The sequence below is a fragment of the Puma concolor genome, chromosome B3 (assembly GCF_028749965.1).
Source record: "Puma concolor isolate L17-30 chromosome B3, mPumCon1.1.hap2, whole genome shotgun sequence".
NCBI classification, from domain to species: Eukaryota; Metazoa; Chordata; class Mammalia; order Carnivora; family Felidae; genus Puma; species Puma concolor.
In genome coordinates this window covers 109010576-109038234 of record NC_141672.1, presented here as the reverse complement: position 1 = coordinate 109038234, position 27659 = coordinate 109010576, and the positions used below count along the sequence as shown (strand labels likewise).

The following is a 27659-nucleotide window of genomic DNA, read 5'->3' as shown; positions in this document are numbered from 1 at the left end:
CTTGAGACCCTTATTCTCAAGAATAATTTTTATAAATGGTTACCAGTCTCTAGACCAGTCAAATTATGAATTCCATGAAATGTGAGAGGTATTACTATCTTGTCAATTTCCTTGCAGAGCTAGGAAAATGTACTTTATTAAAAAAAGAAATACTCCTTCCTTTTGTTAATATTGTACAGCTCTTTGCCTGGGGGGAGGGGAACCAAAGATTTTAAGATTTGATCTCTTTGTGTCTATTTTGGTATTTCTCTTGGTTTACTAGGTTACCTACAGCAGCAAAGGAAAACTTCCTTACCCTTAGGCTGCTCCTCATTCCCATAGTACCACAACTGGCTTCCCTTCCTGGGGCTCTGACATTCATCAAATGTCATTTAATCTCTCCAATCTCTCTCCTCAAGGACACCCAATCCTGTGGGCCCACGCTGCCTCTTAAGCTCTTTCCTGGGACGGAAGGACACTCAGGCTCCTAGCAGGGGACAGTCTGTCCAGAAAACAGCCTCCTTACTATTTGTGTCATCATCTATAAGAGGTGGTTGGGGCAACCTATCCCTGTCTGTCCCCAGCAGGTGGCCTTGCAGTCCCAGTCCTGCTTTACAGAGCAGGTGGACACTTGATGAGGGACGTCTACTGAAAGTAAAGAGGGCAGTAACAACACTGACAGCCAAATCTAAGTGAAAAGCACTGGAGCTTGTGAATTAATTGTCCAGCAGTCTCAACGACAGGAAAGGTTGGTGAGCAGTGCCCCCTTGCGGAATTCTGATGCAATCACAGGCAGAAGGTGGTAATAACATGGAACTTCTCACTAAGGGGTTGGCATCCCAAAAGGCTTCATTGGACTGCACCCTGTGGTTGGGTTCCTGACTGTGGCACTGGCCAGATGCCTGTGTACGGTAGACCTTCTCCTGGTCACATGTGGCATTGCCGTCCAGACCACATTCAGGAATTCTTGTGGATTCAGGCATTGGCCATTTTACCAATCAGAGCTCTGACCATTTTCCTCCTTGTGCCCCTTCTCCATCTTTCCCAGTGCTCTTTCTGTTCTGTTCCTCCTTTTTTACTCTCAGCACTAAAGGGCTGATCACACACACACACGCACACACAAATTTAATCTGTAACAGGTCTCCCCACTCCTCAGAAATCAGATACACATATTCAGGATTAGGGTGAAATGATGGGGAATAGGGAGAGGAGATGTTCCTGCTTCCTCTCTAGATCAGCTCTCCCACCCTCCAGACATTAAGGTCAATCTAACATTCTAGATTTCCACCGAACATCTCCACTTCCATTCCAAAGCATATGAAGCTGAACCGTCATCACAGTTACCACCGAGCAGTCTTCCTGTTTGTCAATGACCCTGCTCTTGTCTTGTCACCCAGACTCAGAACGTGGAGAAATTTCATTGATTCAGCATACACACTAATTCCGCTCATCAGGAGAGAGAACTCCCTGGAAACTGGAGTACCAGGGTAATATTATATCCCAGTCCTCTTGGGTGTGCTTTCTGGACATCTTAAGTTATTACCTAAAACTCCTTGCCATCAGGGGCTGGAGTTCACATTGTCTCTGTGTGCTTTATTGTAGTTCCGTCAACGGATTTTCTGGATGTAGAAGTGGACCTCCCCATACATTCCTAAATTACTACCACGGGTTTCAGAAATATTTCCATTTTAGCATCATGGGAAAACTTCAGCCATTACAATCATATCATGTTCAATTTTTTAAAAAGAAGTTTGCTGCAAATCAAAAGACCACCCACTAGAGGGGCGCGTAGGTGGCTGAGTCGGTTGAGAAACCGACTTCAGCTCAGGTCATGATCTCATGGTTGATGGTTTAAACCCTGCACTGTGTAACAGCTCAGAGTCTGGAGCCTGCTTCGGATTCTGTGTCTCCCTCTCTCTCTCTCTCTGCCGCTCCCCAGCTCGTGCTCTCTCGCTCTCTCTCTCAAAAATAAATAAACGTGAAAAAGAAAAAAAGACCATCCACTAGAAAATAAGAAGTCAATGGCAGGAGACAACCCTGTAAGGGAAAGAAACCGGATTGGCCTTGGTCCTCAGACCAAGCAGTCGCTCTGTGATCGGCAGAGGGCGCTGTGAACAGCTCCTGCAACTCTAGGGAACAGGACTAGCTGTGGGGACCTTGGATTGCAGAAAATTAATCGTAGCATAATGCAGCTTAGCTCAAGGAGATGACGTAAATACAAACAGTCACACTTTAGAGGCACCTGGGTGGTTCAGTCGGTTAAGCGCCCAACTCTTCATTTCAGCTCAGGTCATGATTTCACAGTTCATGGCTCTGTACTGACAGTGTGGAGCCTGCTTGGGATTCTTTCTCCCTCTCTCAAAATAAATAAATAAACTTAAAAAAAAAAAAAAAAGAGTCACACTTTAGACAGCAGCCAGATTCTGGGGTGAAAACCCAAATGACTATGTGGGCTTCATTTATAGGTCATGTGGTATGGAAAAAGACCATTTTTAATATATTAGAATCATATTTTGCTTACTTGCAGAGGATACTGGAACAAAACTAGATTGAAGGAATAGAAGGTTTGGGTTCCCAGTTCACCCTCCTCATATGTGATCAGATGAGCAGAATCACTGGAAATACAGTCTCTCACTTCCTCTTTGCTTCTCTTTTCTATTCCACACACAGATGAATTTGTCAATGTTTATGCATAATAAGACAACTTCCCTCAGTAATTCCAAACTGTGGTGAGAAGTAGTGATTCCCACAGAACATGAAGGAGGCACATGGAAAAGCACATTAAATCCATGCAGGCAAGAGCTAGAGGCTTCTGGGAGCATATCTGAACTTGGCATTGAATAATGGATATCATTTAGAGAGTAAGTGATGTGAGGAGAGCAGTCTAGAAAGAATAGCAAGCAAAGACACAGAAGTAGGGATGTGCAGAGCTCATAATTTAGGGAAAAGGACTGATCCAAGGTCGCTGGGTCTAAGACTATGTGATGGGAAAATGTGTTAAGAGTAAGATTAGAAAGGAATCTAATCTTCACTCTATAGCCATAAAAAAGATGTGTGATCATACATGAGAAAGCCACTGTGTGGGCCTCCAGAATACAGAATCTAAGCACTAATGGCCCTTACAGGTCTTCTGGAGACAGCTTCTCTGATTTTTTCCCCTGAGAATCTCCCCCATAGCATCGTTCTGTGTGGGAGGGAACCCACAGGATACGGGCAAGTCTGTGGCCTTCGATTCATCAGAATGTGAGGAAATAACTGAGCCTCAGTTTCCTCAGGTACAAAATGGGGACAGTGACTTGCCTGGTACATAGGATTGCGATGAAGACCAAGTGGTTAGGATCACAGACTTTGGAACAACATGAACTAGCTGTCAGGACCTCAGGTAGGTAATTCTCTTAATTTCATTGAACCTCGGATTCTCTTCAATAAAATGATAATATTTACCTTGTATGCTTGATATGAAGATTAACTGATAAAATGGCTATAAAATGCTTAGCCAAAGCATGGCATACAATACTCAGTAAATATTACTTATCATAATTACTTAATGAATGATATTTTATTGTCTGAAAACACATGATTTGTTCCCAAAAGACTTCTTTTGGGAGACTGCCTAAATCGTGCAAACAAATGCAACAAAATTCACGGGGACCCATGAGCCCGCAAATTCCTAGTTAACTCCAACACAGGCGGGCCACGCCTCCAACCGTGCAGGCCACGCCCCCAGTCGCTAGCAGAACCCGCCCTTCAGCTCTCCTCCCCGGCCCCGCCCCTCCGGCCTAGCACGCGCACGCCTCCCATTCCGACGCGCCTGCGCAGGGTAGGCTTCCTTCAGAGGCTATGAGGGTGCTGGTGCGGCGTTGCTGGGGTTCTCGGCCGGCTGGTGGCGGTCCGGACGCAAGGCAGATCCCCCAGTGGCGAGCGCTGGCCGGGCTTGGTGCGTCCCCTGGCGGGGAAGACGGCCGGGGCGTCCGAGTCCGCGAGAAGCCGCCCTGGCGGGTGCTCTTCTTCGGTACGGACCAGTTTGCCCGAGAGGCGTTGCGGGCGCTGCACGCCGCCAGGTACCGGGGCCGGGGCTTGGGGGGCCCGGCTGCCGAAGGCGCTGCTGCCGAGCCACTGCGCCAGCTCCGAGGGCTTGGACTCCTCGTCAGGGATAGCAGCGGCGCCGGAAGGGTCTGGGCCCAGATCTTGGCGTCTCCGGGCGCCCGGAAGGTGCACCGTTCCCGTCTGGTCCCTCCGGTCTACACTCCGGCTCCCGGCTTTATCCGTTCTCCTAGCGCTACCGGGCGCTTCAAGGGGCCAAGCCCGCGCTAGTCGTTTTGCATACCTCATCCACCACAGCCACCACCCTCTTGCCGCATTTGTGTGTAAGGAAACCGGAGCTCGGAGAGGTTAGGAGATTGCCCAAGGTCATCAAATGAGCTGGTTCGGCCTTGAAACGGGGTCTGACTTCAAAGTCCTCCCCTTTCCACTTACTCCTTCTGCCTCCTCTTCATCTAATTTGTACCCTTCAATCCTTTGGGCTTCTTGCCGGTCACAGGCATACCCATGTCTCACTTTCCTGCCCCCCATCTCCTTGTATGCAACGGGACTCAGTTTTCTGGAGCCAAAATGAGGACATAGTCCACAACCGAACTACTTTCAACTGAATAAATTTACAAATCAGAACTCTTAGGTGTACATTTAGTATTTCTGAAATTTAACAAATCTTATTTACAGGGGAACGAATTGAGACCCACTCTGTTCTGAAAGTCCGTATGGTATATGGTAGTGGCTCTACCCACATATACTGCTCTGCCTTCTTTCTTCCAACTTCCGTTTGTTATTTCCCCACTCCGTTTTTTCCTGATGTGTCCCCAACACTCATTTCTGCCTTCTCCAAGTCTTCCCTGCAGATTCTACACAGCAGCCCTCCTATTGACTCCCCCGTCAATCCCCTTGTATCATATCCCTCCCTCCAGTGCTCTGCCCTGGCACCCAGAAACACTCCCTTCATACATGTTCCCTTTGCATACCCTCCCTGATGTACTCTCCACATGCTGCTTTCCCCAAATTGCCTCCAGAATCGCACTGCTTGTGTGCTGACCTTTCTGCTGATGTTTCACTTGGCAACTCCATTATTGTGCTTTGTCGCTATATACTAATTTCCTTATTACTTCTCCATACCTGATGCGATACCTGCTAAATTAATTAACCCCACCCCCGGGTACTGGAATACTACATAGCAGGTAAAAAGAAAGTAGTAGTACTAAATGTACTGCTATGAAATGATGCCCATGGGTGTGTGTGTGTGTGTGTGCAAAGTATTTATTGTTTGACTAGCACATGGTTGTGGTACAAAATTCAAAAGGTTCAAAGGATATACAGTGAAAAGTCAGTTCCTTCTGTCTCTATCACTTCCCAGTTCCTCTCTTCACAGACAGCTACTGTTTCCAGTTTTTTATTTTAGAAATGTTCGACAGATATACAAGCAAGTGTATATTTAACCCACTTTTTAAAAAGACTCATAAAATGGTATATATAGTGTTGAGAGGAAAAAAACAAAATGCAGAGCAATATATATAATATCCTAGTTGTGTAAAATGTCTGTACTGTATGTGTTTCTGTATGCACAGGAAATTTCTAGAGTCATGCCATCCAAACAGTAGCCACTAGCCACATGTGGCTCTTTAAAAATAATTAAAATTAAATACAAAATAAAAACTCAGTCAGTTGTACTAGTTTTAATCACTTACCCTTAAATGTTTTGTGAATTTAACCACAAAAGTACTGTGGAAGTATGGGAGGTAGTTTAGCTTTGAGTCATTGTCTTAACATTTTCTTCCAATCTTTCCATCGTAGGGAAAACAAAGAGGAAGAGTTAATTGAAAAATTGGAGGTGGTCACAGTGCCCTCCCCATCACCAAAAGGACTGCCAGTGAAGCAATATGCTGTCCAATCTCAGCTTCCCGTGTATGAGTGGCCAGATGTGGGATCTGGAGAATATGACGTTGGAGTGGTAGCTTCATTTGGCCGACTTTTGAGTGAGGCTCTTATTCTTAAATTTCCCTAGTAAGTTTTTTTTAAAGGAAATAAAGTATAGAGGACTTGGTCTTTGCATATGGGCCTGGTGTTTAAAGTGCAATGACTTGAATTCTAGTTCTGCTGTCTTTAGTATTTTAAGGTAAAAAAAATTGTGTTGGTGTCACGAATATATGATGCTCTTCATCTATGGGCTCTCACTCACCCTCACTTAAATTCCTTGTTTATGGGGACACCTGGGTGGCTCAGTGGGTTGAGCTTCTGATTTCAGCTCAGGTCATGATCTCACAGCTCATGAGTTCGAGCCCCCCATCGGGCTCTGCTCCTGTCAGCACACAGCCTGGTTCCAATCCTCTACCCCCCTCTCTGTGCCTCTCCCCTCCTTGCGTCTTCTCTCTCTCAAAAATAGATAAACATTAACAAGAATAATAAAATAAACTCCATGTATATGCTGACGGCTCCCAAATTTGTCCCTCCAGTTCAGATTTCTCCCTGAATTCCAGGCCACTGATGCACACTGCCTCCTCCACAGTTCTGCTTGGGTGTCTGATAGGCGCCTTACACATCAGATGTCCTAAACTGCATTCCTGAACTTGTGCCCCAAACCTGCTTCTCCCTACGTCTTCATCTCAGCAAATGGCAACTCTACCCTTCTAGTTGTTGAGACTCAAAACCTTTCAGTCATTCTTATTGCTTATCTCACCCCACACATCCAGTCCATCAGGAAATTCTATTGGGCTCTGCCTTCAAATTCTATCTAGAATCTGACTGGCTCTGTCAACACTTTTACTGCTGTTCTCACTGTCATTCTGCAGTAGCCCCCTAACTGGCGTCTATTCCTGTCCTTGGCCTTCTCAGTCTTTTACCAACCCAGCAGCCAAGCAGGGGAGAGGCAGAGGGAGAGAGAGAATCTTAAGCAGGCTCCACGCCCATCGCAGAGCCCAGCTTGGGGCTCAGTCTCACAACTGTGAAGTCATCATGACCTGAGCCAAACTCAAGAGTCAGACACTGACTGACTGAGCCACCTAGGTGCCCCAAAATGATCCTTTTAAAGCAGAAGTTTGATCATGTCATTCTGCTCAAAATTCTCTGGTGTTTTCCCATCTCAGAAGAGGTCAGAGTCCTTATATGGGCCTACCTACTGGGTTTGGTCCCCTCCTTGCTGTCTTAGTGTTATTCCTCAGGTTCACTCCGCTCCAGCCACACTACACTGGCTTCTCTGCTGTTCTTGAACTTGCCTAGCATTTACCTTCTTCAAGATCTCTGTACTTATTCCCTCTGCCTGGAATATGTTTGCATGTCTTATTCCCTCACCTCTTCACATCTTACTGATAAAATTTTCTGTGACTCCTATTAAAATTGTAGTCTCCTACCTAATACTCCTACTCCTCTGCTTTATTTTTCCCCACAGCCCTTAGAACCATCTGGCAGACTTTTTGCACTTTTTTGTTGTTGTTTATCTCCCACCCTTTGCGCATAAGCTCCCTGAGGGCAGAATTTCTTCTCCTTTGGTTCAGTGTTGCTTGTATCCCAGCACTTAGAACAATGCCAGCACATGAACTGTGCTCAGTAAATATTTGTTGGATCAATGAGACTGGTCTGAACAGAGCTTTGAATATAAGACTCTTATCTCTTAGACATACACTCCCAAGTGCATATTCCTGCGGGGGAGACATCATTAAACTAAGATAGCTTACTTAGTAAATGATTTAAGTTGCTCATCTATGGGCAATACGTGTGTTAGGGTAAAAAAAATACATCATTGGATGGGGATTCAAGAAGCTTGTTTTAGGCATTCTATATGCAAACTAAGTGAAACAAGGGTAATTATGTGACTAAACTATAAACATTCACATTGTCCATGAGATGCACAGTAGGGTTTGAGTAGTTCTTCTCATACAGTATAAAAGGTATTTTTTGCTTTTATTTAAAAACTCCAAGGGGCGCCTGGCTGGCTCAGTCAGTGGAGTATGTGATTCTTGATCTTGGGGTTTTAAGTTCAAGCCCCATGTTGGGCGTAGAGATTACTTAAAAAGTAAAATCTTTAAGAACTCCCAGACATCACAGATTATTGTGGAACACCTTTGGAACAGTGAGTTTGTTCTTGTTCTGTTTTTAATTGAGTTTCATTGGCCTTTTATGGTAATAAAGTAAACTTAATCTCTGGCTCCATTTACTGATGATATAAGACTAGATTTTCTTTTATTTATTTTTGAGAAAGAGAGAACACACGAGCAGGGAAGGGGCAGAGAGAGAGGGGAGACAGAATCCCAAGCAGGCTCTGCACTGTCAGTGCAGAGCCCGACGCAGGGCTCAAACTCACCAACCGTGAGATCATGACCTGAACTGAAATTGAGAGTAAGGTGCTTAACCAGCTGAGCCACCCAGGCACCTCAGGTATAAGACTAGATTTAACTTTGTTTTTCAAACTTTCTCAGGAAGTATAATGATAAAAAGTAGCATATTTGTTTAGGTAGCAGGAACTAAATGGTAAAGCCCATTTGCACACTAATTTCTGCCTTTTTCTGACTCAGTGGCATATTGAATGTCCATCCCAGTTGCCTCCCGAGGTGGCGTGGTCCAGCGCCTATAATCCATACCGTGCTTCATGGAGACACAGTTACTGGAGTGACAATTATGCAAATTAGACCTAAAAGGTAGAAGATATTTTCTTTTCTCTAGACTTTGTAATTTTCAATGTTGCTGTCAATCTGTTTGGAAGGGACATGGAAGTAGATGAATGGATGGTGCCAATTCCTCTTAACTCCAGAGTGCCTTCCCTTTCTGTCTTTTCCTGGTTTCTAACACAAACTATATGTGGTTTTGTATTATGAAGTATCTCTTTAAAGTCCTTGTGAAATGTGTGGCTTGTTGATTGAAATAAATTATACCATTAACAAGTGGATTTCTTTAAAAGATGTGTAAATGAGAGGTGGATTTTTGTATATTAGTTATTACAAATCTCAGTTCTGTTAGCCTAGGTTTCTGTGGTCAAAAATTTTTGGAACCTGAAATAAGACTATATTGTATGCCAATGTGTAATATAACTGTCTTAAACATTTAATTATTTTAAAATCATACTGTGGTTTAAGAAACAGGATTATATCAAGTTGCTATCTGTTATCACCTAATGTCCCCATAGAAAATAATTCACAGGTTCACAAGAACAGCTGTATATCTAGGATTTGCTTTAACTAACTTCAGAAAAAGGGAGGAACATGTGAAACAAGTTGCAAAACTTTGATGATTCTAAAATCTGGGTGATGTTATTTGGGGATCAGGTGACTATTCACTCTAGTTTTATGGATGTTTGTAATTTTTCATAGTAAGAATTTTATTAAAGCTTATAGAATAGAAATTAAATTGAAATTAAATTGGAACTATAATTAACAACCACAAAGTTAAATATTTAAAATAAAGCATATTTCTAATAAAAGTTGATAGCCAGTATTTACAGAGCTAGATGTAAAAATGTAAGACTATGGGAATGCAAATACACTTGTTCCTACTTATAATCACCAGTGATTATAATCCAGGCAAAACTCTTGTCTTTTGAGAAAGGAATTATAGGAAGAAATCATTATGAATTTAATTGTACTTCCTTGGAAAATCAATTTTTTGCTCTATGCCTTCATTGTATAAATAGAAACTTTTTAAATACTATTTATTGCTAAAGGTATAATTATTATTTTTAATGTTTTTTATTTTTTATTTTTGAGAGAGAGACAGCGTGTGAGCAGGGGAGGGACAGAGAGAGAGGGAGACAAAGAATCCAAAGCAGGCTCTAGGCTCTGAGCTGTTAGCACAGAGCCCGAAGCGGGGCTCAAACCCATGAACCATGAGATCATGACCTGAGCCAAAGATGGACGCTTAACAGGCTGAGCCACCCAGGAGCACCAAGGTGGAATTATTTGTAACTGCAATTAAATCCCTAATGTGCAGCTTCATACTTATTTCCTTTGGGAAAAAATAGATTTAAGATCTAAATACAGGCAAGATTTTACTTATTTCAGACTGACCTTTCTCTTTGGCTAATGGCTAACAGTCAAATTCACAGCCAGGGTTAAACTATTCTTGTGATGTGTAAACACTCATGTAGACAAACACATTGATCTTAAAAAATAGTAATGTTATCATTTGCTTTTGCTTTTCTATAGGTTTGACGTAGGCCCAATTCTCAAACAGGAAACGGTTCCTGTGCCACCTAAGAGCACCGCAAAGGAACTGGAGGCAGTGCTGTCAAGACTGGGTGCCAACATGGTACAGTTCTCCCATATCCCACTGCTTTCTACTCATTCAGTAGGTCTCCTAACTGTTTATGATGAAAGGAACACTTGCATGATGTGAAATTTGCAGCTGTTTTCTATTAAGTGATTTCTATCCCTGGCTTTCTAAAATTTAGGTTGGCATTTCTCATGTAAGTCTTTGAGAAATTTATCGAGTACGTGCTTAATAAAGGCTCTCAAATGAAATGCATGTGTTTCTGTGGTCCACCACACCACGTTTCAGAGGCCTTTAGACTCTTCTTGCCAGTCTCACCCTCAGTCTCATAGAATCACCTGGTGCCCCCGTCAGACTGGCCAGTGGCCATTCACTCGGTGACTGGGCACTTCTCCCACTTCTGTGCCTGTGCGGCCGCCATCGCCTCCACACACACTGGAGCTCTGTGGACCCCCTTGCTATACACGAGCTCTTCAGCTTTGTGTAGCTTGAATCTGCATACAGTAGGTCTGAGTGAATGCTTAGTGACCAAATTAATGATTTTCACATGAACTAGTTAATTTTCTATAGAGGACAGTTTTCCCCCATCTAGATGGTGCTTTCTAATCTAGGCACTCGCCTCAGAAGTGTTTTTGTAATAGTGGCTCTCATTTATCGAGCACTGGCTCATGTGCCAGGACTATTCTAGAAACTCTGTAGACATTATTATTATTATTATTATTTTACCTTCCCAATAAACTTCTCAAATAACTTTTCCACAATACATGCTGGTAGGTGGTGGAATTGGGATTTGAACCCAGAACTGTGTGACTCCAGAGTACATTCTCCTTCTTTGAGGCTCCACTCCCTTCTCTCCCTCAGGGTCAGAGTGTGGATTCTGGAGCACATGCTGTCCTGACACCAGAGCTTGCATAGCCAGGCAAAGCTCAGCGTTCTCTAAAAGCATAACATTGCCCCATACCCTGCAGAGAGCAACATCCACACTCAAACTCCATTGAGTAGACACGTGTCATCACAGCTTAAGCCAGTTTACTGCCCTGCCCTGCCACACAGCTCCTTCAAAATGTTTGATAGTGTCATGGTACTGAATTATAATGTATTTCTGTTTTTGTTCTCATCTTGAATGTGTTGCTCTCTCTCTTTTTTTTTAAGCTTATTTCAGTTTTGAAAAATTTGCCTGAGAGTTTGAGCAATGGAAGGCAGCAGCCAACTGAGGGAGTGACACATGGTGAGCGAGGACTGTGGAGACCCTTCCCTCCTCCATGAGGTTTTGTCTGTCTTGATAGCACCTGAACGTCCTGACTTCCTCACTTGCACATTTCTCTTAATTTTGACTAAAGATTTAGTGCTCACTTGTATGTCCCTTTCCAAAGAATGGTTGGTATGGTCTCCCTTCCCCTCTTACCCTTGTAGCCTCATGAAGGTGTAGAAATTTTTTCCCACTTCTTTATATGGAAAAGTACCAAACAGAGTGAAGTTAAAAGATGGTGAATACCTGTTTTATCCAGAGTCAACAATTATTAATGTTTGGCCACATTTTTTTTCTGTGTGTGTATATGTGTGTGTGTGTGTGTGTGTGTGTGTGTGTGTGTGTATTTATTACATATATATTTTTTTAATCTTTTTTTAATGTTTTTTATTTTTGAGAGAGAGAGAGAGAGAGACTCTGTGAGTGGGGGAGGGGCAGAGAGAGAGGAAGACACAGAATCTGAAGCAGGAGCAGGCTCTGAGCTGTCAGCACAGAGCCTGACATGGGGCTCAAACTCATGAACCAAGAGGTTATGACCTGAGCTGAAGTCTGACGCTTAACCAACTGAGCCACCCAGGCACCCCTATTTAGTACATATTTTTAGATTTCTGCTTAATCGTTTGGAAGTATGCATCGTAACCTGTCATCCCTAAATACTTCAGCATGCATCTCTTAAGAGAAATGAACAGTTCCCTAATAGCATCTAATATCCAGTGCATATTTAAATGTTGCTAATTGTCTAAAAACTTATTTTTTAGCCATATATTTTTTCAAACTAACATCTAATTGTAATTAGTTGTTATGTCTCCTTAATCTAGAGTAATTTCTCCACAAATTTTTTCCTTCCATGTCATTGACTTTTTGAAGAGACCAGGCTAGTTGTCTTTCCTTCCAGTGTTGTTTTAACTTGTTTTTCTAGCCCTTAGATTTCTTGTGAATTGGAATTTTTAAAGGCTTGATTAGACTCAGGCTTGAAGTTTTTGGAAAGGGTATTTCATAGATGATATTGTGTTCCAATGATATTTGTTTCAGTTTGTTTTTAATTTTAAGGATTGCTTTTTATTTTTATGATTTGTTTCTTGAACATGTAAAACATTTACGTGATTCAAAAGTCAAAACTGTTTAAAAGGGTATACTCAGAGAAGTGTTGCCTCTGTCTACTCCAGTCTACTCCAGTCTTTGGATGTCACATCAGTGAGCCATAATACCAGGGTTGTATCAAGGCTGGTGAGGTTAAGTTGGATCACTTGGTTGAGTCCAGTACAAAGATTTATTTCCGCTTTTGCAGGGGTAGGTAATCTGTGGGGTAATGCTTTGGCACCATGCAAACATCCTGCTCTCTAACAGCCTTTCACATAATAATTTTGGCATGGGTTGATGCTTCTTTGTTAAATGATTTATTTCATTAGGGATTGCAAAAATGGTGATTTTCCAATTACTTTTACCTTTAATACTTGACATTATTCTGTAAAGAAGAGCTTTTCATCATTAATTGAAGATGAATTTTAGTTCATCCAAAAATGGTAGGATCAATGCTTGATTCTTTCTGTAACTACCAATTTTTAGAGTAAGAAGTGGGTGCCATAATCACCTTCAATTATGGTAGCAAATGAGATTTTGAAATTATTATATGACTCATGAATGTTCATTTATTGTGTTTTACAGTTAGTTGCATTTATAATTCTTTATACTGCTCAAGTCATCCCAAATTTGGCCAGTGGGAGCCCCTTAAAGTTGGGTCCTGTATCCTTTATTTTGTTTTTATTAATAAAAAAAATGTTTTTAATGTTTATCTACTTCTGAGAGAGACAGAGGACAGTGTGAGTAGGGGAGGGGCAGAAAGAGAGAGGGGGAAAACACAGAATCTGAAGCAGGCTCCAGGCTCTGAGCTGTCAGCACAGAGCCGGACACAGGGCTCGAACTCTGGATCATGACCTGAGCCAAAGTCGGATGCTTAACCGACTGAGCCACCCAGGTACCCCTGGTTCTGTATCCTTTGACAACCCCAGGTAGTTTTTGAGTGCTTCCTTGCTTTCTTTTTCTAAGATGTCCCAGGCTCACTTTGTGAATTCTCAGCGTTGTTCATTTTAGCAGGGGGTGATATTTAGAAACAGTCTGGTGCAACTGTGTGTTCCAGGTTAAGGTGTCAATAGACAAGGTGAGGCATTATATATATATTTTTTTAATGTTTATTTTTGAGAGAGAGAGAGAGTGCGCGTGCACGTGTGAACAGGGGAGGGGCAGAGAGAGAGAGGGAGACACAGAATCTGAAAATAGGCTCCAGGCTCTGAGCTGTCAGCACAGAGCCTGACACGGGGCTTGAACTCTGAACAGCAAGATCATGACCTGAACCAAAGTCAGACACTTAACTAAGCCACCCAGGCATCCTGAGGCATTATATTTTTTAAATAATACTTGAGTTCATACTGTCACTGATTTAAATTTTAATTTCAGGGCTTTTCTTATATTTTCTTTTAAACTGTTAATACTTTCGGGGCGCCTGGGTGGCGCAGTGGGTTAAGCGTCCGACTTCAGCCAGGTCACGATCTCGCGGTCCGCGAGTTCGAGCCCCGCGTCGGGCTCTGGGCTGATGGCTCAGAGCCGATTCTGTGTCTCCCTCTCTCTCTGCCCCTCCCCCGTTCATGTTCTGTCTCTCTCTGTCCCAAAAATAAATAAACGTTCAAAAAAAAAATTAAAAAAAAAATAAACTGTTAATACTTTCAAAAATTAACACTGACCTATTTATTTAATTGCTAGGCATAAAATAGTTTCAAAATTACAACACCAGTATTACTATAAACAGTAAAACTACTGAGTAATATTTCAGATTTCTCTGCAGTTTTTTTGTCCATAGACTGCAAAGAGTGTGCAGTCAGAGTACCGTGTTCAAAACTTACTGGAGATGATTATTTTTTCCATGTGGTTTTGTTATCTAGTTTGATATATAGTTAAATTTATTTGCTTCAATTTGTTTTTAATTTTCAGAGTTGCTTTTTTTCCTCTTTATGATTAAATTTGATTTTTTGAATCACATAAAACATCTCTGTGATTAAAAAATTTAAGCCATTTGAGGAATTATACTCAGAGGAGTTTCACTTCCATCCCTAGTTCCTCCTTCCGGTTTCCCTCCCTCTGTAAGTAACTAAATGAGTTTCTGATTTAGCCTTCCAGTTGTTTCCTTTTATCAAAATAAGCAAAACCACATATTTTTTATTGATTTTTCCTTTTTTTCTTTCACAAAAGGTGGCATAAAATATACACTCTTTTGTGCCTTTGGGTTTTTTTTAACTTAACAGTGTACCCTGGAAACCCTTTCCTATCAGTAAGAAGAGATTTTCCTTGTTCCTTTTTTTTTTTTTAATTTTTTTTAATGTTTATTTATTTTTGAGAGAGAGACAGAGAGTGAGTGGGTAGGGGTAGAGAGAGAGAGGGAGACACAGGATCTGAAGCAGGTTCCAGGCTCTGAGCTGTCAGCACAGAGCCTCATGTGGGGCTCTAACCCACAAACTGTGAGATCATGACCTGAGCTGAAGTCAGATGCTTAACTGACTGAGCCACCCAGGCGCCCCACCTTGTTCCTTTTTATGGCAGCATAGTCCTTACTTGTGTGGATAGATCATAATTTATTCAACAGAACCCCTATTGATGGGCACTTTGGGTGTTTCCAAGCTTTTGCTATTTCAAATAATCCCATTGTAGATAACTTGGAGCATATTTTACTTCCTAATCAAATAGATGAGAAATTGCATCTTGGAGTAGTTTTAGTTTACGTTACTTCTATGAGTGAGGTTGAGGATCTTTTTATATGTTTAAGGACTAATTGCATTTCTTTTTTCTGGGAAAGGACATTATATCTTTTGCCCATTTTTCTATCACATTTTTGGTCTTCTCAGCTTTTAGGAGTACTTTATATAACAGATTTTTAAAAATTTTTCTTTAATGTTTGTTTATTTTTGAGAGAGAGACAGAGCACAAGCAGGGGAGGGCCAGAGAGTGAGGGAGACACAGAATCTGAAGCAGGCTCCAGGCTCTGAGCCATCAGCACAAAGCCTGATAAGGGGCTTGAACTCAGGAACTGTGAGAGCATGACCTGAGCCGAAGTCAGACTTCACTTAACTGACTGAGCCACCCAGGTGCCTCTATGTAATAGATTTAAATAAATCTATATGATATAAAGTACTCCTAGATATGTTATTATAATATTACATAGATATATATATAGGTTAGCATATAACATATTTATTATAAATCTAAAGTGTTGTGATAAAAATTATAGATACTTTCAGTTTGTTTTTTCACTTAATTTATGACCTCTCCGTCTTACAAAAGGTTGTTTTTAGTAAAAGCTTACTTTTATGTAGTCATATTTATCATTCTTTAATTGCTTCTGGATTTTGAGTCATTCTTAGGAGGGCTTTTTCTACACCCAGGTTATAAAGAAATTCACCCATTTTTCTTATAGTATTTGTATAGTTAATTTGTTTATTTTTACTTCATATTATGGAAAATTTCAAACATATTCAAAAGTTGAGAAAATAATACAAGTTCTCTTATATCTATTATTCAGCATCAATGTTACCAATTCATGGCCATCGAACCTGATATTTATTCTTGCTGTTGGCTTTATCTTTCAGCCCCTAAGATTTCTGCTGGTACCAGCTGTATAAAATGGGAGGAGCAAACTTCAGAGCAGATATTCAGACTTTATCGTGCCATTGGAAATATAGTAAGTTGGAAGTCAGATTGCAGTTTTACTTAATTGTCTTTGTGTGTGTGTGTGTGTGTGTGTGTGTGTGTGTGTGTGTAAATAGTTTTATTTAGGACTGAATCTCAAACCTAAGAATCCTGAAATTCATTTTATTTTTAAAACTTTAAAAAAAAATTTTGGTCAAATACAACATAAATTTACCATTTCAACAATTTTTAAGTGTATAAATCAGTAGCATTAAGTACATTCATTTCATTGTGCAAACCATTGCCACTGTCCATCTCCAGAACTTGTTCATCATCCCATACTGAAACTCTGTACCCACTGAACACTGATTCCCCCATCTCCCCTTCCCACAGTCTCTGGTAACCACTGTCCTGCTTTCTGTCTCTTAGAATTTGCTTATTCTAGGTACCTCATATAAATGGTATCATACGATATTTGTCCTTTTGTGTCTGGCTTGTTTCACTTTGCATAATGTCTTCAAGGTTCATCAATGTTGTAGCATGTATCAGAATGTCATTCCTTTAAGTTTTTATATGGGCCTTAGAATTACAAAGCACTTTTGAATATATATATATTGCAGTTTCCCATAACCAAGTTTTATTACCCATTTCATGGATGAGGGGAATGATGGGTGCCCCGTCACTAAATAATATAAATCTCATTCCTAATCTATTGCTTTTTCCAGTACGTCTTTCTGCCTGTAGCCAATTTTTTACAACAGAATTCTTAAATACTCAATTTCTACAGATAGTATACCAAATGGAGTTGTAACTTTAAATTACTTATTTATTACATAATTCTTTATTTGTACTTACAGTATTTATTAAATACTTACTAAAATACCTGGGGTGCCGGGCTGCCTCAGTTAGTGGAGGATGTGACTCTCAGTCTCGAGGCTGTTAAGTTCAAGCCCCACGTTGAGGGTGTAGAGATTACTTAAAATCTTTTTAAAAAACTAAAAATAAATACTTATTAAAATGCCTGAGGGACGCCTGGGTGGTTCAGTAGGTTAAGCGTCTGACTCTTGATTTCAGCTCAGGTCATGATCTCGTGGTTTGTGGGTTCGAGCCCCATGTCGGGCTCTGCACAGTGCAGAGCCTGTTTGGGATTCTCTCTCTCTCCCTCTCTCTCTCTCTCAAAATAAATGAGAATAAACTTTAAAAAATAAATAAAAATAAATAAATAAAATGCCTGAGTTAAATTCTCAGTTCTTTGACAAATTTACTGTTTTTTTTCCCCTTCATTTTGATAGCCTCTTGTGTTGTTTGAACTCCAGGCCTACCAAGTGTGGGATTTTTAATGGACCACCTGTTATTAATGTTGGTTAAAAAGGAGAGCTGTCACTGAATATCTTTAGCATGCCAAGTTCTTCAGTGAAGATCACAATCACACATTGTGGGTATTATCTGATTTTAAGTTGATGAAATTGAGGCTTGAAGTAGAGAATGGATGGTTATTGAATGATGTTGCACAAGGTCACATTTTTAGTTAGTGAGAGTCAGGTTTTGAACCAGATCTGTCTCACTGTAAACCTTGTACTTTCCCCATTGCAGCAGAATGACGTAGGGAAAGGAACATGGACTTTAGAGCCAGACAGAGCTGGGTTTCCTCTTGTCTCTGCCACTTCCTAGTTTGGTAGACTTGGGAAAGTTATTTAGCTTCTGAGCTTTAGTTTGTTCATCTGAAAATTAGGGCTGATATAATGTATAAGAAGCATCTAGTATAGTTTCTGGCAAAGAGTACGTACTCATTAAATGTTATCTGCTATTATTCACATATTCGTGCATTCATTAAACAAAATATTTTTTGAGAGCCTATTATGTGTCAGGCATTGTTCTGGGTACTAGAAATACAAATGATGTGAGAAGATGGAAACAAGCAAATAAAAAAAATATCAGTGTGATAAATTTTTTGATGAAAATTAAAATAGGATAATGTGATAGATTAACTGGAGGTTATTTTAGATTTGGTAGATGGGGAAGGAATCTCTGAACTGAAATTTAAGTTTAGATCTGAAAGACAATAAGGAGCCAGTCATGCCAAGCTCAGGAAAAGAGCATTTCAGACAGAGGGAGCAGCTAGTACAAAACCTAAGGAAGACTAAACAAGATAAAGACCTCACAAGAAAAGAAAGCCACGTGAATATAGCGGCTTCACAAGAATAGACTTCACAATAAAATAGGCTTTACAATATAGACTTTACAAGAAAAGAAAACCACCTTATGAATATAGCAGCAAAAATCCTCAGCAGAATTACCAAACCAAATCAAACAATGTATAAAAAAGGATTATATTCCATGACCAAGTGGGGTTTATCTAAGGAATGCAAGATTGAATCAACATACAAAAATCTATCTATTAACATACCATATTAATAGAATAAAGAGCATATAATTTACTCAACAGAGGCAGAAAAAGCATTTGACAAAATCCAACACCATTTCAGGATAAAAATGTTCAACAAACTAAGAATAGAAGGGAACTTCCTCAACCTGACAAAAATCCACAGCTAACATATTTAATGGTGAAGGCCTGAAAGCTTTCCCCCTAAGATCAGGAATGAAACAAAAATGTCCACTCTCACCACTTCTCTTCAACATTCTACTGGAGGTTATAGCTAAGGCTATCAGGCAAGAAAAAAGAAACAATACAGAATCAGACTGGAAAGGAATAACTAAAGTTCTATGTACAGAATCATAAAGAATCCAAAAGAAACTTTTAGAGCTAATAAGCAGTAAAGAAGACCTAAGTAAATGGAGAGACCTTGTTGTTCATGGGTTGGAAGAGTATTGTTAAGATGGCACTATTCCCCAATTGATCCACAGACTCAACGCAATTCCTATAAAAATCCCAGTTGACGTCTTTGCAGAAGTTGACATGCTTATCGTAAAATTCATATGGGATCCCAAGAGACCCAGAATAGCCAAAAAATCTTGAAAAAGAAGGACAAGATTAAAGAACTCACCGTTCCTAATTTCAGAACTTACTACAAAGCTTCACTAATGAAGACAGTTGGGTACTGATATAAGAATAGACCTGTTTCTCAATGGGATAGAATTGAGAGCCCAGAAATAAACCTTCACATTCGTGGTCAATCGATTTTTGATAAGGGTGCCACCATAATTTGATGGGAAAAGAATAGTCTTTTTTTTTTTTAAGTTTATTTTTTTAGATGGAAAGTATGAGCAGGGGAGGGGCAGAGAGAGGAAGAGAGAATCCCAAGTAGGCTCTGTGCTGTCAGTGCAGAGCCCAACGTGGCTCAAAGTTGAGATCATGACCTGAGCCAAAACCAAGAGTCGGACACTTAACTGACTGAGCCACCCAGGCACCCCGGGAAAGAATAGTCTTTTTAACACATGGTGCTTGGACAACTGGATATCCACACTCAAACAAATTTGGATTCCTACCTCACACCATGTATAAAAACGAACTCCAAATGGATCAGAGACCTAAATATAAGAGCTGAAATGATAAGACTCTTGGAAGAAAACCTAGGGATAAATCTTCATGATCTTGAATTAGGCAATGGTTCTTAAATATGTTGCCTAAAGCTTAAGTAACCAAACTAAAAATAGAGAAATTGGATTTTTTTAAATATTTATTTATTTTTGAGAGACTGAGACAAAGTGAGACTGGGGGAGGGGCAGAGAGAGAGGGAGACACAGGATTGGAAACAGGCTCCAGGCTCCGAGCTGTCAGCACAGAGCCTGACGCGGGGCCCGAACCCACAGACTATGAGATCATGACCTGAGCTGAAGTTGGACGCTCAACCGACTGAGCCACCCAGGTGCCCCAGAAATTGGATTTTAAAATTAAAACCTATTGGGGCTTCAAAGAACACTATCAAGAAAATGAAAAGACAGCTTACAGAGTGGAAGAAAATATTGGCAAATCACATATCTGATAATTGTCTAGTATCCAGAATATATAAAGATCTTATACAACTCCACAACAAAAAGACAAAACATCGTCATTAGAAAATGGGCCAAGCATCTGAATAGATATGTCTTCCAAGAAGATCTATAAATGGCCACTAACAACATGAAAAAGTGATGATTTTCATTAGTTGCCACAAAAATACAAATCAAAACTGTACAGAGATACCACTTCATACCCGCTAGGATTGCTATAATTAAAAAAACAATAACAAGTGTTGACATGGATAGGGAGAAATTGGGAACCGTCATACATTGTTGGTGGGAATGTAAATGGGTGCAGGTGCTATGGAAAATAGTTTGATAGTTCCTTAAAATATTAAACACAGTTACATTACTATATAATGATCCTTATCTTGTATAATTCACCTTTTCTCTCTACTGAGAACAAGCTTGTGCTATAACAGAATGAGAACCTAGGAGCCAGGAGGTAAAATTTGATTCCTAGAGCTCCCATTTACTAACCAAGAGCAAAACTCCTTTCTGGGTTTCTGCTTTTTTACCTCTAAAATGGGGTTAATGACCATGTCCACAGCTGCCAAGATCAAAGGAGATAAACCTTGTGAATTAAATCCGTGCAAACATATGATTTTGACAGTAATGATGGTGGATACTGAAATGACTATATTCTTACCATCCCTTTGCTTTCTGTAATGCTGTGATGATAAGGTGAAGATGATCTTTACCCTCCTCAAGAGCAAGAAGAATATATTCTGAACAAGAACTATATGTCTTGCATGTTTATAACTCTCAGTAAACATAAACCTTTTTTTAGTCAGCATGTTTCAAAAATATTTTGATTTCTTTGAAAGAAAAAAGTTACATGAAAATTGTTTCATAACTCTTACTGGAAGTGGGTGAAAGAAAAATAAGTCAGCAAATTTGAGAAGAGGATATTGTAGTGGGGCGCCTTGGGTGGCTCAGTCGGTTAAGTGTCCGACTGTTTATCTCAGCTCAGATATCGAAATCAGGGTCGTGAGTTCAAGACCCAAATTGGCATGAAGCCTACTTAAAAAATGTTTAAAAATTAAAAAAAAAAAAAGAGGATATTGTACCAAGACATGTCACATTGAAGATCATGAACACCTATGAATCAAATGTATTTAATTCTTTGATGCAATGTTCAAATCTTTGCAACAACCTAATTCTTCTGAAAATTAAATTGTCCTCTTTAGGGAATCTCATAAAAAGAGCATTGAGCTGAGAATGAGAAAACACAGATTCCGGTGCTTGGCTCTCCTAACTAACTGTGTCTAAACTTGGGAATATAGCTGCATTCTCTGGGCCTCACTTTCCTCATCTATTAAATGGAGGATTGAACTACAGCCTGAAAATCAATTTATTTACTTCAGAAATTTGAGAGAACTTGTGTCCTGGTATGTGTTAATTTTTATGAGTCTAAAATCAAAAGTGACAAAAGTGGCATTTCACACTGTGGGGAAAGGTGAGATGGATTGTCCAGTAAATAGGGTTGGGACAACTGATCTGGTTAGCCATTAGAGGAGGAAGCCCTCAAATCCTGCCTTTCAAAGTCAACGTAAAATGTAGATGGATCAAGCATTTAAATATAAAAGAGTAAAGCCACAAAGAACTGGGGAAAAAACACAGTTGAATAATTTTACAATGTTAGTAATCTTAAAGTGTGGGATAGCACTTTTAAGTTTGACATGAACCACTGGAGTCATGAGAGAAAAGATTGGCTAATATTACTACAAAAAACTAAAAAAAGTTACACATAGGAAAAAATTACTGTACCCAAGATTCAAAGTCTACACACTGGGAAAAAAATATTAATAGTAATAAGAAATGGAAAGTAATTGAAATGTCCATCATAAAGGTTTTGGTTGCATAAATTATGGCATAGTCATAAAATGGAATATTGTACAAGTACAGCAGATAAAGACTGAAATAGACATGCATGCACTGATGAAAGTTGCCCACGCTTATTGTTAAGCAAAAAAGTCCCTTTGAAAAACAGTACGCTCTAGATTTTTGTAATATTTGTAGAAAAAACTACAAGGTTATACACATCAAATTGTTAACAGTGGTTACTTCTAGGGATGGGAGTACAGAATACTTACTAAGTTTTTTTAATGTAATTGTGGTAATGCATTTTTTATAATGAACATAAATCTTACATTAGAAATGTTTTGGGTTTTTTTAATGTTTATTTTCGAGAGAGAGACAGAGCGTGAGCAGGGGTGGGGCAGAGAGAGAGGGAGATGCAGAATCCGAAGCAGGCTTCAGGCTCCGAGCTATCAGCACACAGCCTGACATGGGGCTTGAATCCATGAACTATGAAATCATGACCTGAGTCGAAGTCAGCCGCTTAACCAACTGAACCGCCTCTTACATTAGAAATGTTAATAAAGATATAAACATTGATTTTTTTTTAAGTTTATTTATTGACTTTGAGAGAGAGAGCAAGCTGGAAAGGGGCAGAGAGAGAGAGAGAGAGAGAGAGAGAATCCCAAGTATACACTGCCAAGCATGGAGATCATGACCTGAGCTGAAATCCAAAGTTGGTCGCTTAACCAACTGAGCCACCCAGGCACCCCTATTGATTTTTATTTATTTATTTTATTTGTTTATTTAAAAAATTTTTTTAAATGTTTATTTATTTTTGATAGAGACAGAGCATGAGCAGGCGAGGAGCAGAAAGAGAGGGAGACACAGAATCCGAAGCAGGCTCCAGGGTCTGAGCTGTCAGCACAGAGTCCGACACGGGGCTCGAACTCACGAACCGTGAGATCATGACCTCAGCCAAATTCAGACGCTCAACCGACTGAGCCACCCAGGCGGCCCAAACATTGATTTTAAAAGAGTGTTTTAAGGTCTTACAATCTTGGAGACTTATGTAGAAGGCCACACCTGTGTTCTGTTTTGTAAGGTTTAGAGACTTCGCTCCCAATTCCTCTGTAATTGGGAGAGAAGTCAGACCATAATAATACAAAATAGTAGTTGAAAAGGGTTTGGGGGTTAAGTGTATTCTTTTATTATACCTTCTTTAATTTTCTTTGCAGATTCCGTTGCAGACACTCTGGATGGATAATGCCATTAAACTTCTGGAACTGGTAGAAGTTAATAGTTCAATCCTCACTGGTACTAACTTTTGAATAGCTGATGTGGAAAATGTTTTCACTATAGTCCATTTGAAAATGTGTCTTTTTTACCACAGGTTACAGTTACTAAAAATAAGAGTTCTTTTAGTTTGTGTCAGTTCAATAATAATTATATTTTATATTCATTTATTGTCTTGCTCTTTGCAGTGTCCGTTCACATGTATTTTTTCATTCAGTCATTGTAAGAATGTGGGAAGTAGGCAAAGCAGTGTTACTATCCTATTTTAAGCTCTGATTCTTTATACTAAGGTTTTCAGGGAGTGCAAAATGATTTGGTCAGTTTCATTCTGGTGAATATCATAATGAAAATCTTAGTGAGAATCCTAGACCAGGGTGTAGCATTTCATGACACAGTCTGTTCATTCTAAAGCCCATCAGTGCCTCCAAATGTGGTGGACTGAAGGAGTGTGAGTCACAGAGGGAGCTGGCCCAGCACAGAAGGAGTCAGAGTTCCCCAGGAATCTAAGACTTGTTTGGTCATGGATAGAAGGGCCAGCTTAGATCCTAAGCTTCCTGTATACCTCTCCACTGGTAGATAGTTATTTCCCCCAAATGGTCAAAATTTCTAAATTCAGCATTTTTAGTTTATCTTGGGAGACTGGGTGAAGGACGCATAAGTTCCTATGCATACTGAAAGCTTCCCTTTGAGTTTGAGATACACACAGCATTATGGCTCCATTGTAAATTTGGATTACAAAGTCAGGACATCAGCAGGTATGCCCTCTCCAGTATTAGTACTGCCTCCCAGGATGTTTGTTTGATTTTTCAGAAGCGCCATGAAGTTTTTTATAATAATTATTTATTCTAATATCCTTTTCCCCCCATTCTTTAGATCCAAAATTAACAGGACAACCTGTTATTCCAGGATCAGTAATATATCACAAACAGTCACAAATTCTGCTGGTTTGTTGCAAGGTACATTTTTCTTTTAGTTTTAAACTATACTTGTTTTACTGAGTTTAATCATTTTTAGTTAAGATTTTACTCAACTATCCATCAGATTGAACATTGGCTCAATCTGGGCAGTTTTTGGTTTTTTTTTTAATATTTATTTAGTTTTTTGAGACAGAGCATGAACGGGGGACGGTCAGAGAGAGAAGGAGACACAGAATCTGAAACAGGCTCCAGGCTCTGAGCTGTCAGCACAGAGCCCGACGCGGGGCTCGAACTCACAGACCGTGAGATCATGACCTGAGTCGAAGTCAGACGCTCAACCGACTGAGCCACCCAGGCGCCCCTCAATCTGGGCAGTTTAATTTTCTTAAGAAATAGTTGAATCTCTAGTATAATTTTTTTAAAGTGATGTTTTACCAAAGCATTATTACTCAAACAAGATTCAGTAACCTTAGTGCTTTCTTAAAAGAAATTTGTATATTCTCACTAATCCATTGTAAACTAACTTGTTAAAACTAACAAGTCTTGGGGCGCCTGGGTGGCTCAGTCGGTTGAGCGTCCAACTTCGGCTCAGGTCATGATCTTACGGTCCATGAGTTCGAGCCCCGCATTGGGCTCTGTGCTGACAGCTCAGAGCCTGGAGCCTGCTTCGGATTCTGTGTCTCCCTCTCTCTCTGACCCTCCCCTGTTCATGGTCTGTCTCTCTCTGTCTCAAAAATAAATAAAACATTAAAAAAATTAAAAAACAAAAAACTAATAAGTCTTGGGGCACCTGGGTGGATCAGTTGGTTAAGCAACTAACTCTTGATTTTGGCTCAGGTCATGATCTCACAGCTCATGAGTTTGAGCCCCATGCTGATGGCACAGAGCCTGCTTGGGATCCTCTCTGTCCCTCCTCTGTTTTCTCTCTCTCTCTCTTTTTCTCTCTAAACAAACAAACAAACAAACAAACTTTAAAAAAACAAACTAACAAGTCTTGTTTAACTAGCAAGTTGTCTTGCTAATATGATGATCACAGAAGACAGACATATGAAAGTATGTAGCTGAACTACCACAGTGCTGGTATCCTACTTGCTTTTAGTGTTCAACAGTGGTTAAAGAAGGGATTTCTTAACTATTTAAAATGACTTGAGGGGCACCTGGGTGGCTCAGTCAGTTGAGCATCTGACTTCGGCTCAGGTCATGATCTCACTGTTGGTGAGTTTGAGCCATGCATCGGGCTCTGTGCAGACAGCTCACAGCTCAGAGCCTGAAGCTTGCTTTGGATTCTGTGTCTTCTCTCTCTCTCTGCCCTTCCCCTGCTCACAGTCTCTCTCTCTCTCAAAAATAAACATTAAAAAATGAAGTAAAACAAAATAAAATGACTTTAGAACCATTATTATTTATTTTAATTTTTTTTTTTTTCAACGTTTATTTATTTTTGGGACAGAGAGAGACAGAGCATGAACGGGGGAGGGGCAGAGAGAGAGGGAGACACAGAATCGGAAACAGGCTCCAGGCTCTGAGCCATCAGCCCAGAGCCCGACGCGGGGCTCGAACTCACAGAACGCAAGATCGTGACCTGGCTGAAGTCGGACGCTTAACCGACTGCGCCACCCAGGCGCCCCTAGAACCATTATTATTTAATGACAGTGGCCTGAGAGCTGTTGCACATTTTTTCCATTTCCTGGTATTTTCCTTCATGGTGTTTATGTGCAATGTTTCATGCTCAAGAGGTTGTGTTTGAAATGTGTGATAAGAGCGCCTGGGTGGCTCAGTTGGTTAAGTGTCCAACTCTTGGTTTCAGCTCAGGTCATATCTCACAGCTTATGAGTTCAAGACCCACATTGGGCTGTGCCCTGACAGCACAGAACCTGCTTGGGATTCTCTCTCTCCCCCTTTCTTCCCTCCTCCACTTGTGCGCTCGCTTGCTCTCTCTCAAAATAAGTAAACATAAATAAATAATAAACTTATTAATGAATGAATGAAAGAGTGGTAGAGTGATCTGACCTACACAGACTATAGATACAGAGCTTCCGCATCAACCTCTCTTCATCTTTCTTCAACTTATTCTCGAACAATGTAGGGTGCACATGTTTGCTGTCCTTGTCTGGGTCTTTATATATCTGTATTGCAAATCTGCAGTTTACTCTCATAGAAGATGGGGTTGTCTGAATATGTGAGTTTGAGTGCCACCAGTTATGTCACGTCGGACAAATCACTCACCTCTGAGCATCGGTTTTCTCTTCTAAAATCAGTTCCCTCTGGGGATGATAGTGGATCTGCCTTTTAGAGCAGTTCTATTTTTGATGACCAGTCATAGTAAGATATATGGACATACTCTAAAAACTGTAAAGTACCATGCAAATATAACATCTTTATTCTGCTTCCTTTATGTTTAAATAGGTTTAATTTATTCAGGTCTGTACATTTGTTATCACTCAGTAATAAATGCAGTCAAAGAAACGTGTATGTTACTTAGTACAGTGCTGTCTGCAGCTAGGCATTTGGTAAGATTTGTAGGTTTGTTTGTTCTCATGATAAAAGTTCTATAAACTAAAATGTAAGAGTTTTGCCACCACTGTCTAGTCACTGTCTTTTGCTCTTTAGGATGGTTGGATTGGTGTTCGATCAGTGATGTTCAAGAAAATGCTAACAGCTACTGATTTCTACAATGGATACCTGCACCCCTGGTACCAGAAAGATTCCCGAGCTCGACCAAGCCAGTGCAGATTTCAGACTCTCACACTGCCAACAAAGAAGAAGCAGGAAAACAAAATTGTTGCTATGCAACAGTGCATTAAGTAGTTAGGAAGTAGATGGACAAGAATCTACTACATATTTGTAATTTATTAAAAGCCTTCTTTACAGGGAATTACCTTGACTTTCAAAGAAGATGACACTGTTGGAGGGAAAGATTATTGTCAAAAGATGAATTACCTCACTTCCCATTTTTTGTTTAACAGTAATTAAAGACTACTTTTCTATTTGAATAACCAAAAAAAGCTTTAAATAAAATTTAATTAAAATAAAAATTTTATTTATAATGTGAACTCAAGGAGATTTTATCTTTCCATAAAAGCAAATGCAACTAGTGTGTGTGTGCCCCATTGATTATGCTATCATTTCAGCAGTATTTAATCTACATTTCTGACTTTCAACAAGCAGTAAAGTCAGCTCTTAAAAATTTATACACCTTCGGGGCGCCTGGGTGGCTCAGTTGGTTGAGCGTCCGACTTCAGCTCAGGTCACGATCTCGCGGTCTGTGAGTTCGAGCCCCGCGTCAGGCTCTGTGCTGACAGCTCGGAGCCTGGAGCCTGCTTCGGATTCTGTGTCTCCCTCTCTCTCTGCCCCTCTCCCGCTCATGCTCTCTCTCTCTCTCTGTCAAAAATAAATAAACATTTTTTTAAAAAAATAAAAAATAAAAAAAATAAAAATTTATACACCTTCTAGTTTTTACAATGTAGTAAACATAATATTTAATCATCTATGTCACATGGATTTATAGTATAAATTCATATTTTACATCTAGGTTTTCTTAAAGT

The 27659-nt window shown here is 40.1% G+C and overlaps 1 protein-coding gene across 2 annotated transcripts; it reads left to right on the top strand.

The window, feature by feature from the left end:
• Positions 1 to 3768: 3768 nt before the first annotated feature.
• On the top strand, positions 3769 to 27167 carry MTFMT (mitochondrial methionyl-tRNA formyltransferase). 2 transcript variants are annotated; one of them, XM_025919892.2, is made up of 9 exons: positions 3770 to 4040; positions 5821 to 6030; positions 8535 to 8657; positions 10158 to 10260; positions 11374 to 11449; positions 16105 to 16196; positions 23143 to 23221; positions 24074 to 24156; positions 26725 to 27167. In XM_025919892.2, the coding sequence occupies exons 1-9, from the start codon at positions 3820 to 3822 to the stop codon at positions 26920 to 26922; spliced, it is 1185 nt and encodes a 394-aa protein (XP_025775677.1). In that variant the 5' UTR covers positions 3770 to 3819; the 3' UTR covers positions 26923 to 27167. The 2 variants fall into 2 exon arrangements, with proteins under 2 accessions (XP_086567080.1, XP_025775677.1); XM_086710954.1 differs by lacking the exon at positions 5821 to 6030 and having other exon boundaries at positions 3769 to 4040.
• Positions 27168 to 27659: the final 492 nt, after the last annotated feature.

Bases quoted from the DNA above. Each gene is read 5' to 3' on its own strand.
- MTFMT (XM_025919892.2), top strand. From the start codon at position 3,820: ATGAGGGTGCTGGTGCGGCGTTGCTGGGGTTCTCGGCCGGCTGGTGGC. The intron at 4,041-5,820 runs GTACCGGGGCCG...TTTCCATCGTAG, and splicing joins CGGGCGCTGCACGCCGCCAG to GGAAAACAAAGAGGAAGAGT. The intron at 24,157-26,724 runs GTACATTTTTCT...TTTGCTCTTTAG, and splicing joins TTCTGCTGGTTTGTTGCAAG to GATGGTTGGATTGGTGTTCG.